General features: G+C 39.1%; 1 protein-coding gene across 4 annotated transcripts in view; it reads right to left on the minus strand.

Annotated features, from left to right (window-relative positions):
* Positions 1-16,314, minus strand: part of LOC104595051 (uncharacterized) — a 67,279-nt gene that overhangs the window by 35,073 nt on the left and 15,892 nt on the right. For all 4 annotated transcript variants that reach the window (XM_010255613.3, XM_019197340.2, XM_019197339.2 and 1 more), the window contains exon 4: positions 2,613-2,661. In XM_010255613.3, coding sequence (XP_010253915.1) covers positions 2,613-2,661 — 49 coding nt within the window. The remainder of the gene's footprint in view (positions 1-2,612; positions 2,662-16,314) is intronic.

The raw sequence follows: 16,314 nt of genomic DNA on the forward strand, positions 1-16,314 counted from the left end.
AAAATATGAAAGAAAGTAGTTTCTTGAAGAGAGAAGGAAGAGAGAAGGAGAAGAAGAGAAGAGAAGTTGAACAAAAAAGAGAGCAATGATCTGGCCGCCCCCTTCACTTATTATTTATACTAAAATAATAGAACAGTACAAAGACAACTATGCCCTTATAGGGCGGCAAAACATAAAACAGCATATATAACACTCAAAAACATAATAAAATTTGGACTCACATAACTACTGTGGTCCCCACCTCCTATCTAACAACTAACATAAAACATCTACTCAGAAAAACATCATAAAACTAATTAATCTTCAACAGCAATTAATAAGATAGGTATCTGTCATGATGATATCACCCCAAAATCTCACTAGAATATGGGAAGCAAAAAGAATACTCCTAGCTACTTCAACAACATGTCAATATTTCACTCCATTTTTCTGTAGAGTACAAGCACGAGAATTTTGATGCACAACCGCTAAACCTCTCAAAGTATGAGATAAGATCCTTCTCAAAACTATTCCTTAGCATTATCTAATCAAAATATTTTGATATGTGTACCAAATTGGGTAAGTATAAATTCATGAAATCATTTCACAAGTTTTGGCACTTCAGCACGAGACCACATAAGATAAAGCCAGGTATAATGAGAAAAGTCATCAATAAACAGAATAAAGTATTTGCAACCACCCACGCAAAGTACATGGTATGGCCCCACACATTAGAGTGAACAATATGAAAAGGAACAATAGATCTTTTATTATTTGTATTATAAGAATTTCTACAATGCTTTGACAGTTCACATAACTAACAATGTAGACTTGATTTTTTTCGGTTGGGATCACCAACCAACCCACCCAATTTTCTCCCCAATGGGTCACCAACCCGTTGGGTGGGTTGGGTGGGTCAAATGGGCTGGGGTCAAGATTGCCAGTCCTGGTTGGTTGTTTTTTGGTTCTTCTGAAGGTTCTTATCAAACCTTGCAGTAAATAAGGTTGTCAATGGACTGGATTCTGGTCTAATCCAATTCGATCCAATAAGGATTCCATAAAAGATAATCCAGATTCAATCCAATCTGGATCCAAAAAAATAAAATAAAATAAAATCCAATTCAATCAAATTTGATCTGACTCATTAAGTTCTGCAAGTGAACAGAATAATTGTATGGTTCCTCTAAAGCTCTAACAGAAAATATCATTAATAATTCTATCTTCAAGAATTGAACAGACCTGTACCTTTATTTTTTTCAAAGTTGGGTCCAACCAATGAAGATCCGCAACTTTGTTCTCTCTCATTAGGAACTCAAGAACCATTGCAGCCATAGGATTAAAAAACTGATCAAACTCAAGTCCCCAGCTTTACCCTAACTGGTTGCTGTGGTTCTCTATTGTCATATAAGTGTCTTCTCCATCTCCTCTGTAGTCTCTACCTCCTGATCTTAAGCCCCCTTCCCCAAAGCTTTAATGGCGGGCTTAGCCTTTTCTATTCTCTCTCAACTTTTTCTTATTCAGTCTCATTTGTTAACATTATCTTCATTACACTTGACCTTCCACTATTTTCCAAGATGAACAAGCAGATCATGATTCAAGAAGAAACTTAATCCAGATTGAAAAAACATGGAGCATCTGATCCATGGATTTTATAGATGCCAAGTTCAAAAAAGCAATCTTTCTCTTGAATCAGACTAGCCATGCTCAGTTCTGTCAGAGGCCTTGTTTTTTGCTTCTTTCTCTCCAACTCAACCTAGGACCATCCTAACCTTACCCTGACAGTAGTTAGAAAGATGAAAGCCATGGTTAAAGAAAGGTCAACAAAAATTTTTGCATCTCTCTCTCCAACCCCTGGGATCCTTTTTTTTGGTACACTGGAATCCAGTAGTGGTTATGTATGGTATTGACAAAGTGCTGATTCAGAAGTTTTGATTTAAAATTTGTTGCTTCCCTGGAGTTCTAATGGGCTTCAATTATTCAATCACAAGGGATCTCACATTTGTTTGTATCAGTGGGATCTTACTATGCTTACATTACCTGAAACAGTTCCAGAGTTATGACAGGCTTGAGTATTCAATTTCAGTCTAATGAGCCAAGACTACAGATTACCACTGCTAAGACGAATATGCAGAACTCTGTCTCAAGTGGTCTATACCAGCAAGGATGTCTATCAAGGTCATTGTACGGGTACATCAATGGCAAAAACCCAAAGAACCCAAAGATGATCTGACCTAGTAAAAGTGGGAGTGGGATCAAAGAATTTGATGCTGACAGTAGCGAACAGTATAATCAAAAGAGGAAAAGGCCTCCATGTTGACTGGAGCTCCAAAAAGGCCCTGTTTCTAGATTTCCAAGCACTTTTTTTCTGAATATAATTAATGACATTGAAATTAGTACCCAAACATTGACAGAGATAACACCTATACAGAAGGAAAGTTCTTACATTCAAAGCTGAACAATTTCTCTAGAGCTTTTATCAGAAAAGGTGTTATTATACATGCTGGAATTTTTTATGTAAATTTTTAGTCAAATAGGTATGCAAAATGCATTACCTGTCAAAAAGAAATAAAAGAAAAACAAAATAAGGGAAGATAGCAAACATCATGAAAGAAGTATACTTAAATCATGCTTACTTTTTGTTTGCAAGAACAAACTACCTGACTTCGTGAATCAAGGTCCACCCTGCGTAAATCAATATCAATTATAAGTTGGTAACAAAGCTAATAAATTTCTTTATGATATGTTCTTTAATTGTATTGCCCAACAAGAGTAGTTGGAGAGAACTTAAAAGTATATCAAAAATCAAGAAAAACAACAAGACACTGATGCATTACATTGTTCAAGGACTGTAGAAACTTGATAGCAGAAATAGTAAGAAGATAAAGGAAGATAACAAAATATGAGAGGCAAAAAGAGCTAGGCTGGGGATTAGCAATGGAGAAAAAACAATAATTAGAGCAAAGGTGAGAATATTAATAGAAATTGAAGAAACTAATATCTGTTCACTGCATGAAATGCCTGTTGTAAGCCGATGGATAGGGGGATTGATGGTCTGACTCTGAAAGCCTGAGGATATGGTTGTGGTTTGGAACTAGGGAAAAATGGGAGGAATGAGAGATCTGGCTGGACCTCCAGGGCGTAGGGCTGTCAATGGGTCAGTTCTAGGTCTGGACCCCATAGACCCGATTATACTGAAAACAATATTTATTTATTTAAATAACTTAATATTTTAATTTTGATAACATAACTTGAATAAAAATGATAGAAAAATACTAAATTATCAATATGTTGATAAATTAAACATTTTAACTAATATTATCTTATTTATTATCTATCAAATTTACCATTTCAAACATAAATTATGATAAAAATTATAAGAAAATTAAGAAAATATTATATATTTAATAAAATTATAGGTTTCAGGTCTGAATCAGTTCGAGACAGGCAAGAACCGGAACCGACCCAATTATTAATCAGGGAAAAATCATGGAACCAGAACTGTTATAATTGGTTTCGGCCTGTTCGGGTCTTCCAGGTAGACTCGACCAATTGACAGCCCTACCAGGGAGGCTGCCTACATACCCTCTAGAAGCGAGGGATCAAGCTAGATGTAGTTCACCAGTGATGGATTTCCCGTAATCGATGATAGAGAATGGGAGAAGTGGCCAATGATCATAAGCTGGTGATTTCTAGGAAAAGAGAGAGAAGAGGGAGAAACGATGATGGTTTTGAACAGAGGGGAGAGAAAACGAATGAGTTTCTTGAACTGAATGGGTTACCCCCCCCCCATACAGGTATGGAGGTCCTTATAACAGTTCTGGGTTTCGAGGTTTCCTAAAGATAGGAAACTCAAAACCATCGCCAGACTTACAGTCACTGGCTGCCTCTCCCATTCTGTCATTGATTGTCGAAAATCCATCACCAGCGAACTACATCTGGCCTGATCCCTCATCAGCGGGTACGCAGGCAGCCTCCCTGGAGGTCCAGCCAGTTCTCATTCCTCCCGTTCCTGTTCCAAACCGCAGCCATTTACTCAAACTTTCAGAGTCAGACCGTCAATGCCCTATCCATTAGCTTACACCTACTATGAACCAAAGATAAAACCTAATGGAATCGGTAACATTAGGTTTTCCTAGGACCCTAGGAGTTAACACCTTCATAAGTTCAGTGTCAGCACCATAAACAAAATAGAGAAAGTTCTTCATTTATTCATTCATCAATGGCTCAAATGAGCTAATACATGGAGTTTTTCTATAAGTATTTTATTACTGTAAAGAGAGTGAGTGGCCCTCAAAATCATATACAGCTGTAGTACAATGGGTATGAGGTTGTAAACCCACACCAATCATGTACGTTAAAGCTGACCCAAAGATAAAAATTGAACAACCCCCTAGTAACCATCAAAAATAACGCTTTTCCACTAGTCCTTGAAATTGTCACAAGTGACACCAAAAAAAGTCTCAAGTACCCCCACCCACCACCTCAACAACCAATCAACTTCGTTGATTGCCTGATGCAGTAAAAGTATAAAACCAGTAGAAAACAGTAACAAGTGTTAAATCTTGAGGTGAATCAGTGCACTTGAAACTGGAACAAAGAACAACCCACTTTTAGGGCTCAAATCACTACTTCAATGGATAGCATAAGTCTTTAGGATTTGAAAACGGCAAAAAGATCCTTCTACAAACATGATATGAGGCTTATATGGCTGCCTCCAAGCAAAGTGACGCCCCATTTGACAAAAATACCCCAACTTAAGTGACTCACATGACTCACTTAAAAATAAAAGACTAAGATACTAACAAGCAACTATAAATTCCATATAAGATACATAACTCAAGAAAAATAAGAAAACAAAGATGAATAACTAACTTGGGCCCCTAGGAACCCAGCTAATAGTGGGGTTACATGTGTAGGCCCCACATGCTCCGACATCAACCTCCCTAGATTGGAAACTCGACTTCAGCAAGAAAACCTTCATACACTCAGCATATGTGGCTGGATCCAACTTCCACAACTCTTCTTTTGCGATCCTACTAATCTCATTAGCTAGTTTTCCTAGCAATTGCACCAAAAATCATTGATACGTGTTTCCCCTTCTAGATCAAACCTCCTTCACAACCAAAACATCACGTATCATTTCTGGTAAGTTCTTTGGGAGCTAAGAAACATGGTCTCTGGTGGCCACACTTCTCCATCAAATCCCTCAGATGGATATAACTCAACAACATTAAACATAAGACTGATTTGAAGCGCTTCCGACAACTCAATGATGTATGCATTGGAGTTGATTTTCTTCAAAACCTTACAAGGCCCAAAACTTCCTTGAGTTCAGCTTATGGTGTGTTCCCTTAGGGAACCTTTCCTTCCTCAAATGGACAAGTACTTCATCACCTTCACAAAATTCCTTGGGCCTTCTATGCTGATTTCTTGATGCAGCATAAGCTTCATTACTAACTTTTGTTGCAGCCTGTACCTCTTCATGGATGTGTTTGATATGATCAGCAAAATCCCCACCTTCTACACTCGCCCTTGCTTCATTCAGTAAGGAAACAAGGCTTAAAATATCTTGCAGATTGTGTCCATAATCTACTTCAAAAGGATAGTATCCCAAGTCTTGGTTACCTATAAGACACCTCAACATGTTTCCAAGACTTCAATTGACCACTTCCATCTACCCATCTGTTTATGGGTGACATGCTAGAGTAGGTAAGCTTTGTGCCCAACTTCCTCTATAAGGTCCTCCAAAAGTGCCCCATAAACTTCGCATCCCTATCCGATACAATAGAAAAAGGAAGTCCATGCAATCGCATCACCTCTTTGAAGAACAATTCAGCTATGTGAGTAGCATCAACTGTCTTTGAGCAAGGTATAAAATGTACCACCTTGGAGAACCTGTCCACCACCACAAAAATTGAATCATGGTCCCTTGTTGTCTTAGGAAGTTCAGGCACAAAATCAACACTTAAGTGAACCCATGGTGAATTTGGGACTAGCAAAGGTGTGTACAGCCCTGTGTTTTGAGTATTTCCCTTAGATAGTTGGCAAACTCTACATCTTTTCACCACCCATTACACATCCTTGTGCATCTTAGGCCAAAAATAGCGATCAAACACCATGTGTAAAGTTTTATCCCTCCCAAAATGACCTCCTAAACCTCCTCCATGGAGCTCTCTAACAATCTCTTCACTTAGAGATCCCTTGGGAATGCATAACTGACTACCTTTGAAAAGGTACCCATCATGGACAGCATATTATAAGTTCCTTCCATTCGCTGGCCCTTCCTAGGGCTGTTCACAAATAAATTCAAACCGACCAACCCGGCCCGGCCCAACCCGATTTGGACGGTTTTTCTTCACCACCGGTCGGTTTCGGGTTGAAAGATGGGTAAACCGATAAACCAAACCGAACCGAGTTATCTATAAATATATTCTCACTGAAATGTTATATATAATATGTATATTTCAGTTTTAAATATATATATATATATATTGGTTTTAAATATATATATTTCTGAAATGTATTTGCTTTAAATATATTTCCAGAAAATATATTCTGAAATATTATATATAATATGTATATTTCCAAAATATATATATAAAGCTGAAATATATATTTCGGAAATGTATATATTTAAACCAAAACCGACCCAAACCGACCTAAACTAACCAGGTCGGCTTTGCTTAATAGAGGGTCGGTTTCGGTTTAATCTTTAGCTAACCCAACCAGGTCAGTCGGTTGAAAAAAAAAACTAGTAAACCGACCTGTGAACAGCCCTAGCCCTTCCAATTCCTTCATTATTTGGATGAAAAATGGATCATCGCCATACTGATTTTTCAACTCTTCAAAGCTCAAGACTTGCATACATAACACATTCAACTATAAAACCCGTTGGCTAAGTGCATCAGCAACCTTATTTGACACTTTTGGCTTATGTTTTAATGAAAATGTGAATTCTTGTAAATAGGAAGTCCACTTGGCATGTCATGAGCTGAGATTCTTTTTTTTTTTTTTGATAAATAACACCTGGCCCCTTTTTCCCAAAGTGCTAGTTGCGGGATTTGATTCCACGTCAACACTGGAACAAACCAGCTAGCACACCAACGAGCCAGCCCTTGTTATGGGCTGAGATTCTTTTGTGAATTCAAGTACCGTAGGGCCTGATGATCTGAAAACACAACAAACTCCTTGTCTATCAAATAGTGTCTCCAATGTTGTAAAGCTCTCACTAAGGCATAAAACTCTAGATCATATGTAAAGTACCAACGCTTAGCATCAGTTAATTTCTCACTGAAAAAGGCTACTGGTTTATCTTCTTGGTTGAGTACATCAATTCCATCTTGTGATGCATCAAACTCCACTGTAAACAACTTATCAAAACTCGGTAAGGCAAGTATGGGAGCTTCAATCAAGGCTTGCTTGATGTATTGAAAGGCTTTGTCTGCTGATTTTGTCCACAATAAGGTAGAACCTTTCAAAATCTCTATAATGGGGTTCATAATAGAACTAAAATTGTGTATAAATCTATGGTAGAAGGAGGGGCTAAGCCATGGAAACAGCACAGTTCACCTAGGAATTGAGGTATTTGCTACTCCCTAATAGCTTTCAACTTCTTAAAATCTGGTTGTAACCCTTCTGCAAAAACAATTTACCCCCCAAAAAAAAACTAAAAAAAAAAACTACCGATACGCCTCTACCGGCGTATTTGGCGTATCGATATTTTGAACCTTGCTTGGGTATGCCTTTAGGAGATAATCCAAGAGAAGGAAGATTTTGGAATTCGATTGTAGAAAAATGCACAAAGAAGCTGGCAGTTTGGAAGAGAAACTACATTTCCCTCGGGGGTCGTATCACTTTAATAAGAGCTACTCTTGCAAACTTGCCAGCTTACCTTCTCTCAGTCTTTAGAATGCCACAAAAGGTGATTTTGAAGGTAGAGAAAGTCATGAGGGATTTCTTGTGGGAGTCAGGGGAGGGGAGGAAGGATCATGTGGTTAGGTGGGAAATAGTGTGTAGGAGGAAGGAGCAGGGGGGTTTGGATTAGGCAATCTAAGGAAGAAAAATACAGCCTTGCTAGGCAAATGGCTGTGGAGGTGGCCTCTGGAAAGGGAAAGACTTTGGCATAAAGTTGTAAGGAGTGTGCATTGTGTTGCAAGCAATGGTTGGGATGCTGGTGTATCTCGACGGGCTACATTGAAATCTCCATGGAAGGCTATTCATAGTATTCTTCCTGTTTTCTTGAACCTAATCAGGTATGACGCTTGTACTGGAGAAAGGGTTTTGTTTTGGGAGGATGTTTGGATTGGTGACTTCACCCTCAAGGACCTCTTTCCCTCCTTGTATTCCATCTCGTGTTTTAAAAACGAGCCAATTCAAAGGTTTGTATCCTCCTCCTTTTCTTCTGGTATAAACTGGAACCTGGGTTTTAGAAGAGATTTGAGAGATTCTGAGCTTGACCAGGTTGCTTTGCTCCTTAAAACTATTGATCTTGTTTGATTGGACCCTTCTTCTCTAGATACCCGTATTTGGAAGCCTTTGCCCTCGGGATCCTTTTCTTGTGCTTCTTTCTTTGCTTCCTTGTGCTCCTCTCTGCTACCTCAACCTTTTCATAGCAAGGAAGTTTGGTCCAAACCTGTCCCTCCAAAAGTGGGAGCTCTTTGTTGGAAAGTCCCTTGGAAATATCAACATTTTGGATGTTTTGCAAAAAAGAAGACCTAGTCTTTGTATCTCTCCTAACTACACAAAGCAAATAAAGAAAGTTACTACCATATACTAATCACTTGCCCTTTTGTTGTAGGCCTTTGGGAAAAGCTTTTTGATCTTTTTGGGTGCAGGTGGACAGAACCGGAGCAGATTTGCAATCTTTTTGACCCTACAACTTTCAGGTGGCCAAAGAGAAGAGGAAGAGTTTTATGGAGGTGTGCTAGAGCTGCTTTGGTGTGGATTGTGTGGGAGGAACGAAATGCTAGAGTCTTTAATGAAAAGGAGAGGGATCAGACATGTGTGTTAGAAAGTATTTTATGTAGGGCCATAAGCTGGGTAAAATCCTTGGACCTATTCTCTGCTTTGGTGTGGATTGTGTGAGAGGAACGAAATGCTAGAGTCTTTAATGACAAAGAGAGGGATCAGACATGTGTGTCAGAAAGTATTTTATGTAGGACCATAAGCTGGGTAAAATCCTTGGACCTATTCTCACCCTACTCTTTTGATGATACAAGTAGGAATTGGGAACAACTAGCCAAAAGTTCTGCAGTCAGAAGCAAGTCTTTGGTGGATCGGAAGCCTCCTGATGTAGGCTTCACTAATTAAATTTTGATGGAAGTAGTTTGGGCAACCTGGGGCCATCTGGAATAGGGGGAGTCTTTAGAAATGTTGAGGGCCAGATTGTAGCTCTGTTTTCTGGTCCTATTGGGATGGGAGATTCAGTCAATGCAGAACTCCAAGCTGTGATACAAGGAGCAGAAATTGCAAAAGAGTTGGCAGCCTGGCCTTACAGGGGGGCTTTGAGAAGATTTTAAGTGGCTAACATCAAATATCTCAGTCACAGTTCAATGGGAAAGAAGATAGGCAAATGGGCTGGAAGATTTCCTAGCCTAACAAGGAGTACATAGGAATCAGCTCTTTTGGGCTCAATTGAAAGCTTTATGATGTAGTTTGGAGGATGCACCTCGCACCTCTTTGTAGGGAGTTGTATGATGTATACGGTGTTTTTATTCTAATTAATGAAATTATCATTATCTATCAAAAAATAAAAAGAAAGAGCATTTCTTCAAGTTGATATAGAGTTTCTCCTTGCAAAGAGTCTCAAGTACCTTTTGTAAGTGTTCTAAATGATATTCTCTAGTCTGACTATAAATTAGTGTCATCAAAATAAGCAACAACAAATGAGCCCAAGAATGGTCTAGGTACCTCTGTCATGGCATGCATTAATGCGCTAAGAGCGTTGGATAGTCCAAAAGGCATGACCAGCCACTCATATAATCCATTCGGAGTCTTGAATTGTCTTCCATTCGTCTCCACTCCTCATTCTGATTTGATGGTACCCACTATGCAAATCAATCTTGGAGAACACCTTAAAATCAGCCAACATTCTCCATGAACTATTCTTCTTTGGTATAAGCAAAGCAGGTACAGCACATGGACTCTTTCATGAATCAGTCCCTATTCGATCAACTCTTCTACTTGACTTCTCATTTCAGCTCGTTCTATAGGTGGCATTCTATAAGCTGTAAATTGGTAAAGATGCCCCCAAGTCAAATCAATAGCATGTTGGACTGTTCTCATTGGTGGCAATTCCCATGGCAACTCTTCACTCACTAATTCTTGAAACTCTTTCAACAACTTTTCAATTTATGGAGGACATTCAGCCTTCTTTTGAAGTTGTTCACTTGCCACATTTGTTCTAATTAGTGCATACATAATCCCTGACTCCTTTCTTCCTCAAATCGGCGTGCCATAAGAAGGCCATTAACCTTGCTAGCCTCAGAGGAATTAGAAGCATCATCCTTAAGAGGCTGCAATGTTATTTTTTTCTATCTTTCTGAAAAGTATATATGTTAGCTTTGGTGTAATAGAGCATGTCCTTGCCATACAACCATGATCTACCCAATAAAATGTGACATTCATCCATTGGTACAACATCACACCAAGCTTCATCTTCAAATATACCACCCCCAAGTAAATTTAACTAAACAATAAGAACCTATAGGTACCTCATTTCCCTTTTGGAACCAAGCAAAAGTGTAGGGATTCGGGTTCTTCTTAGTAGACAATTTTAGCTTCTCCGTAGCTACCCTAGATACCAAGTTCTCGCTGCTGCTCCCATCAAGTATGACATTACATACCTTGCCACCACAATTAAATAAGTGTGGAAATTGTTATGTTGTTGCCGATCTTCAGCCTCTTTACCTTTTGGTGACATCACAACTCTTCATAATGGCCATTTTCCAACTCATTTTCTTCATCATCAGTCTCCACCGTTAACTCTTCAATGTAGATAGGTGCATGAAGCATGTCCTTGTTCACCACATGTGAAATAATGAAGGTTGGAGTTGATGCCACCTTTAGAAGTACCCCCATCTGCATGGTTAGAGTTGTTGAACATTGCTGGTCCTTTCCCTTTTTCACCCTTACCAAGCCCAATAGGATTTTTAATAGCTGTCCAACCCATGGTGTTAACTCCTTTAGCAATTATAACACCTGTTTGCTCACTCTGAGCACCCTTAACAGCACTTGTATTACATTATTGAAGTGAGCCTTCATGATTAGGACAGGGCAGCCTTGCATCATAACAAAATACTCGTCTCTTAGCCATTAGGCATATTGTCAGCATCTTCAAGACTAAACATCCTCACTACACCAATCTCATCTCTAATAGATTGGTTAAGTACTATGAGATAACAAGTTGGCAGTTGTTCATAGATCTCATTAAGACCAACCCGAATACAGAGATTATTAAACTAGGATGTGTGTTCTTCTACCGCCATCCCCTTTTGCCTCAATGAATGGATCTCTAATACAACTCCATGGTATAATCAGCTGGTAGAAATTGCTTCATCATCTTTGCCTTCATATGCTCCCATTTACTGATTTTTGGCTTCCCTTGACGAGAACATTGCTCTTCCAGTCACTCCCACCATTGAAGTGTCAAGGTAACACCCAAAAAAACGAAGCTATGAAAACATGTCTACATTACAAGCTGGGATCTCAAGAACAACCCAGAAATTTTCTTCTAGATCTGCACTGTTAAATTGCTCAAATTCTGGTAGAATCGAGACCCAGCTTGAAACAAGCTTTCCTACTGAGGCCACCATAGCTTCAATGCCTCTGGACTTGTCCTCGAACATCTGTTTGTTTCTTTCCTTCCATAAAGTCCAGCACACTGCAAAAGGGATTCCTTTAAACCTTGGCTAGGCTAAGAAACAAAGCATTCTTCCAACCCACTATGTTCAACCTCTCCTCCATTGTTAAGGTTATGGAAGGGATTCTCTTCCTCAACCTAAACTTCATCTCCAAGACTACCTTCTAGTATGTCTAAAGGTTGACAGTTACCTCTCGGAATCTCCACAAGGGCTTTTGCCCATTCCCGTTGTTACTGTTAGACAGTGTATGCCCTTAGCTCCAATCAGATTGATGTACTTGATGACATTTATTGTAAATGAATAAAAGTACATAATTGATTCATGTGTTTTGGTATGTTTCTGTGTAATACCCTTAAACTGGACATTTATGAGACTCGTGTTAGTTTAGAATCTTCACAGCCGTTGGATAGATCTCGGGAGATTTATCCTGCCAAGGCTGACACTGGTGTGCCGCCAAGTTGGTTAGGGTGGCTTGTCTCAGCTACCAGGGTGAGACCTAAGGTGCATGCAGTGTGGGTTTTCTTGAAACCCTGAACCGGACCAAAATTCCAGTATTGCCCTGGACCTTAGAGATAGATGGGCAAAACTGAAATGTTACACCTGACCCCTAGACTCGATTATGGTACTGCACTAGGTGTCGGATTGGGCTGTCTTTGATATGCCAATTAGTGAGATCCTTAGAGGGGGTCAAAACCTGGGTATGTTGGGACAGCCCGAAAATTCATCTGAGTAGGTGATCATAGTGACAGGATCCGCCCCTTTATCGGACAAAGTGAATGATCGGGGATGCACTCTCTCTGATGGAAACCTAAATTGTCGGTAGTTGATTTCAAACGTTGAGATTTGTTTTTGCAAAATATATTTATATAGAGATATACATATATATTATGGTCTCAAAATGTTTGCAAAAGGTTTTAATTCCTGGGATCCGTGTGAGTAGAGAGTGCAACACAGTAACTTGCAGTCGAGGGAGAGGTCCTCTCTTGTCGGGCAGTGTTTGATCATTATGGGCTAAGAGGTTAAGTGTAAGACCATTGAGGGTAATACCTGATGGGCTAATCTTCATCTGCCCACAGTCCTTGGGTTTTCATAAGGTGGCTGGACCCAAGGACCATTTAGTGTAAATGTTGGGACCATTAAGAGCCCATGGTGATTGACTCAGGGGTTCACTATCTCCTACAGTGAATTCGGCCAGGCCTTGTAACAAAGGCTGGGATGAACCCATGTGGCTGATGTGTAGATCGATGCAAGGGTCCCACGCCATACAAAGAGAGCCAACTGGGCAGCAGGTTAAAGGTGTAAGTGAGCACATAAGCTTAATGGGCCTAAAGCCCAATTCAAACTAGGCTTAAATTGGTTAATTAAAAGAAGGCAAGATCTGATTTATAATCTAATTAGGATTAGTTGAAAGGATAAGATAAGTCTTATCCATTTAACAGTCCAGATCCAAATATCATATTTGGATCAAGAAACTCTCTCCTAATTAGATTAGGAGGCTGATCCAAAGAAGACTATAAATAGGGGGCGAATTCCTCAGTTTTAAGACACAGCAATCTGTAGAATTCTCTCCTTGTTCTTGCTATCCCTACCCGGTTCGATCTCCACCTGTGGAACTGATCAAGAAGAGTTCTTGATAGTGTTTCTTGGCTGAAGAAACAATCTAAAGTCGTGCTCACCAGCCCTTTACTCCATTCTTGCTGAAGAATTTGGTTCTTGCTGAAGAGACGTCCTGATGATCCTGCTTCACTACGCATTGTGTCATCTTCAGTGGAAGCGGGTTTTGGTTTTCTCCTTGGGCGTGAACACCTTCATTGGGAGTTACTACTACTTCGTATCAGGTATATCCCTCCCCTCCCTTTGGTTTCAGATCTGGTCCGGTTTTGTTTCAAGAATGATCATTGAAAATGCAGTTTTCTAAAATAGGGAATGTGATTCCCAGACGGGAGAGAGAAATTTTTGAAATTTCGCCCAACTTTCCTGCAGGGTTCAGCCATCCATATGATGGATCTCTCATCCCTTCAGTTACAAGCCTTACACAGCCCGAGACAAGGCTTCAATCATATGTCTCATTTCCAACATTTCCCCTTGCTGAACCTAGTTTCCTATACCTTTATGTCCCCTACCACAAGCTGCCAAAGTTCATATCCAGTTTCCTAAGCTCTGATACCAAACTTGATGCAGTAAAAGTATAAAACCAGTAGAAAACAGCAACAAGAAGTGTTAAATCTTGAGGTGAAACAGCACACTTGAAGCTAGAATAAAGATCCCACTTTTAAGGATGAAATCACTACTTCAATGGATAGTATAAGTCTTTAGGGTTTGAAAACAGCAAAAAGATCCTTCTACAAACATAATATGAAGCTTATATAGCTGCCTCCAAACAAAGTGACGCCCTAACACATGATTTGACAATAATACCCCAACTTAAGTGATTCACATAACAGCCACATGACTCAACTTAAAAATAAAAGACTAAGACACTAACAAACAACTATAAAGTCCATAGAAGAAACATAACTCAAGAAAAAATAAGAAAGCAAAGATGAACAACTAACTCCCCCCCAAAACCCAACTAATAGTGGGGTTGCATGTGGGCCCCACATGCTCCTGCATCATCGCAACTATAGAGGAGGCTGCCTCAACCTATAAAGCCCTGCTATTCCTTTCCTTCCATACAAACAGAGAGCAAAAGGTAAGATGTTCCACAAACCTTTCCTTTGGCTGAAAACTAGGGGTGTCCATAAAAAACCGAACCAATCGGTTCGGTTTCAGTTCGGGATTTTTGAAAAACCGAAGGACCGGTTCGGTTTTCGGTTAACCTACAAAAAGAAAACGACGGTTAACCGAACCAACCAATATATATATATTTATGTATATTTTATATATATGTTTAATATATGTCACATATTTTCTATGTATTATATATAAATATATATTCATTATATATATATATATAAATATATACTTATATTATATTTATAATTATCTATTTATAAATATATTATAGATTTTTCAAATATTTATAATATATTATATATCATTTATTATTTATTATATAATATTATACATATATTTGTATAATATATATTATAAATATAAAAAACCGAAAAACCGAAGAACCGAACCAGTCAAAAACCAAAACCGGTGGACCGGTTAACCAGTGGTACCGATTCAGTTTCGGTTTGGAGAATTGGAAAAACTGGTACCACCGGTTCGGTTTACAAAAAAGTGCCATGGTTCGATTAACCGAACCATGGACACCCCTACTGAAAACCCCTTTGTTGTCTAGGTTACAATAGACTAGGAAGATTTGGTGGAATGAACCAATGTCTACCAAAAAAGTTGAAAAAAGTGGCACCATAACAAGGTGTGAATCTACAATGAATGAAAAGGTGGCTAACCAATACCTACTCCAATCCATACATATGGGTGCAACTTGGGCAGGTTGGGTTGGGTTGAAGGTCAACCCAGCGGCCAAGCCCAACCCTAAAGGTGCAAACCTCAAGCTCATATTGGGCCCAACCCGAGGTTAAGCCCAAGTATATCAACCCAAGCTTAACCCAACGCTACTTGAGTTGGACTTGAACTCAGGCCTGGATGGACCAAGTTAGTCGAGCTTGGACAAGTTAGTCGAGTTTGAAAGGATTCGTTCATATAATTTTATATAGCCATCTTTTATTTGGTTTTATGGCCCAATTTAAGAGTATAGTTGATCGAAAATATGTACAAATTTCATTTACAAATGTACATATACATATGCATATATAATTAGAAAAAATATATATATGATTTATACAAATATGTATGTATTTATTCGGGAAGCTCGGGTTGGGTTAAGCCCATGTTAGGTTGAGTGGGGCCCAAGTCAGCCTTCAGCTGCCCAAGCCCAACCTAATTTTAGGTCAAGCCCGAGTTTTCTGGCCCAGGCCCAACCTACAACTCAAAATCTCAAGCCTAACCCGTGCAAAAACTCAAGATAGGTCGGGCCAAGCTCGGGTTGGGCCTACCCAAGTTGCACCCCTGTCTACATAAAGTGTGCGCATCATCAAGCACCATTACTTTATTCAAAAGGTGGTCAATGATAGGAATCCTGATCATATGTTGTCCTCACAAATAAAGTGACCTTGCAGGAGACCTTCATACTGCAAATCCAACACCAAGGGACTAGCTGGTTGCTAACACCCACAAGCACCCTATAGCAAGATAGAGTCCCCATCTCCCAATCATTCAATTACGTCTAAAGTTGAGATTCCAAACAATATAAAAATCCAATCCTAATTGTTGTTTCCAGCAATATGAAATAGTGTTGGATAGACATCACATAAAGGACAGTTGAAGCACCACATATCCTTCAAAAAGTATATTTTATCCCTACTTCCAAGCTTCAGCCCAACATATTCTAAGATCTAGAAAATATTTAATTTCCCTAAACATAGAAAGAACTAAAAGCATATGTTTTACTTAAAATTTTGTA

This window comes from Nelumbo nucifera, chromosome 2 (genome assembly GCF_055504915.1).
Source record: "Nelumbo nucifera cultivar China Antique chromosome 2, China Antique-T2T, whole genome shotgun sequence".
NCBI lineage: Eukaryota > Viridiplantae > Streptophyta > Magnoliopsida > Proteales > Nelumbonaceae > Nelumbo > Nelumbo nucifera.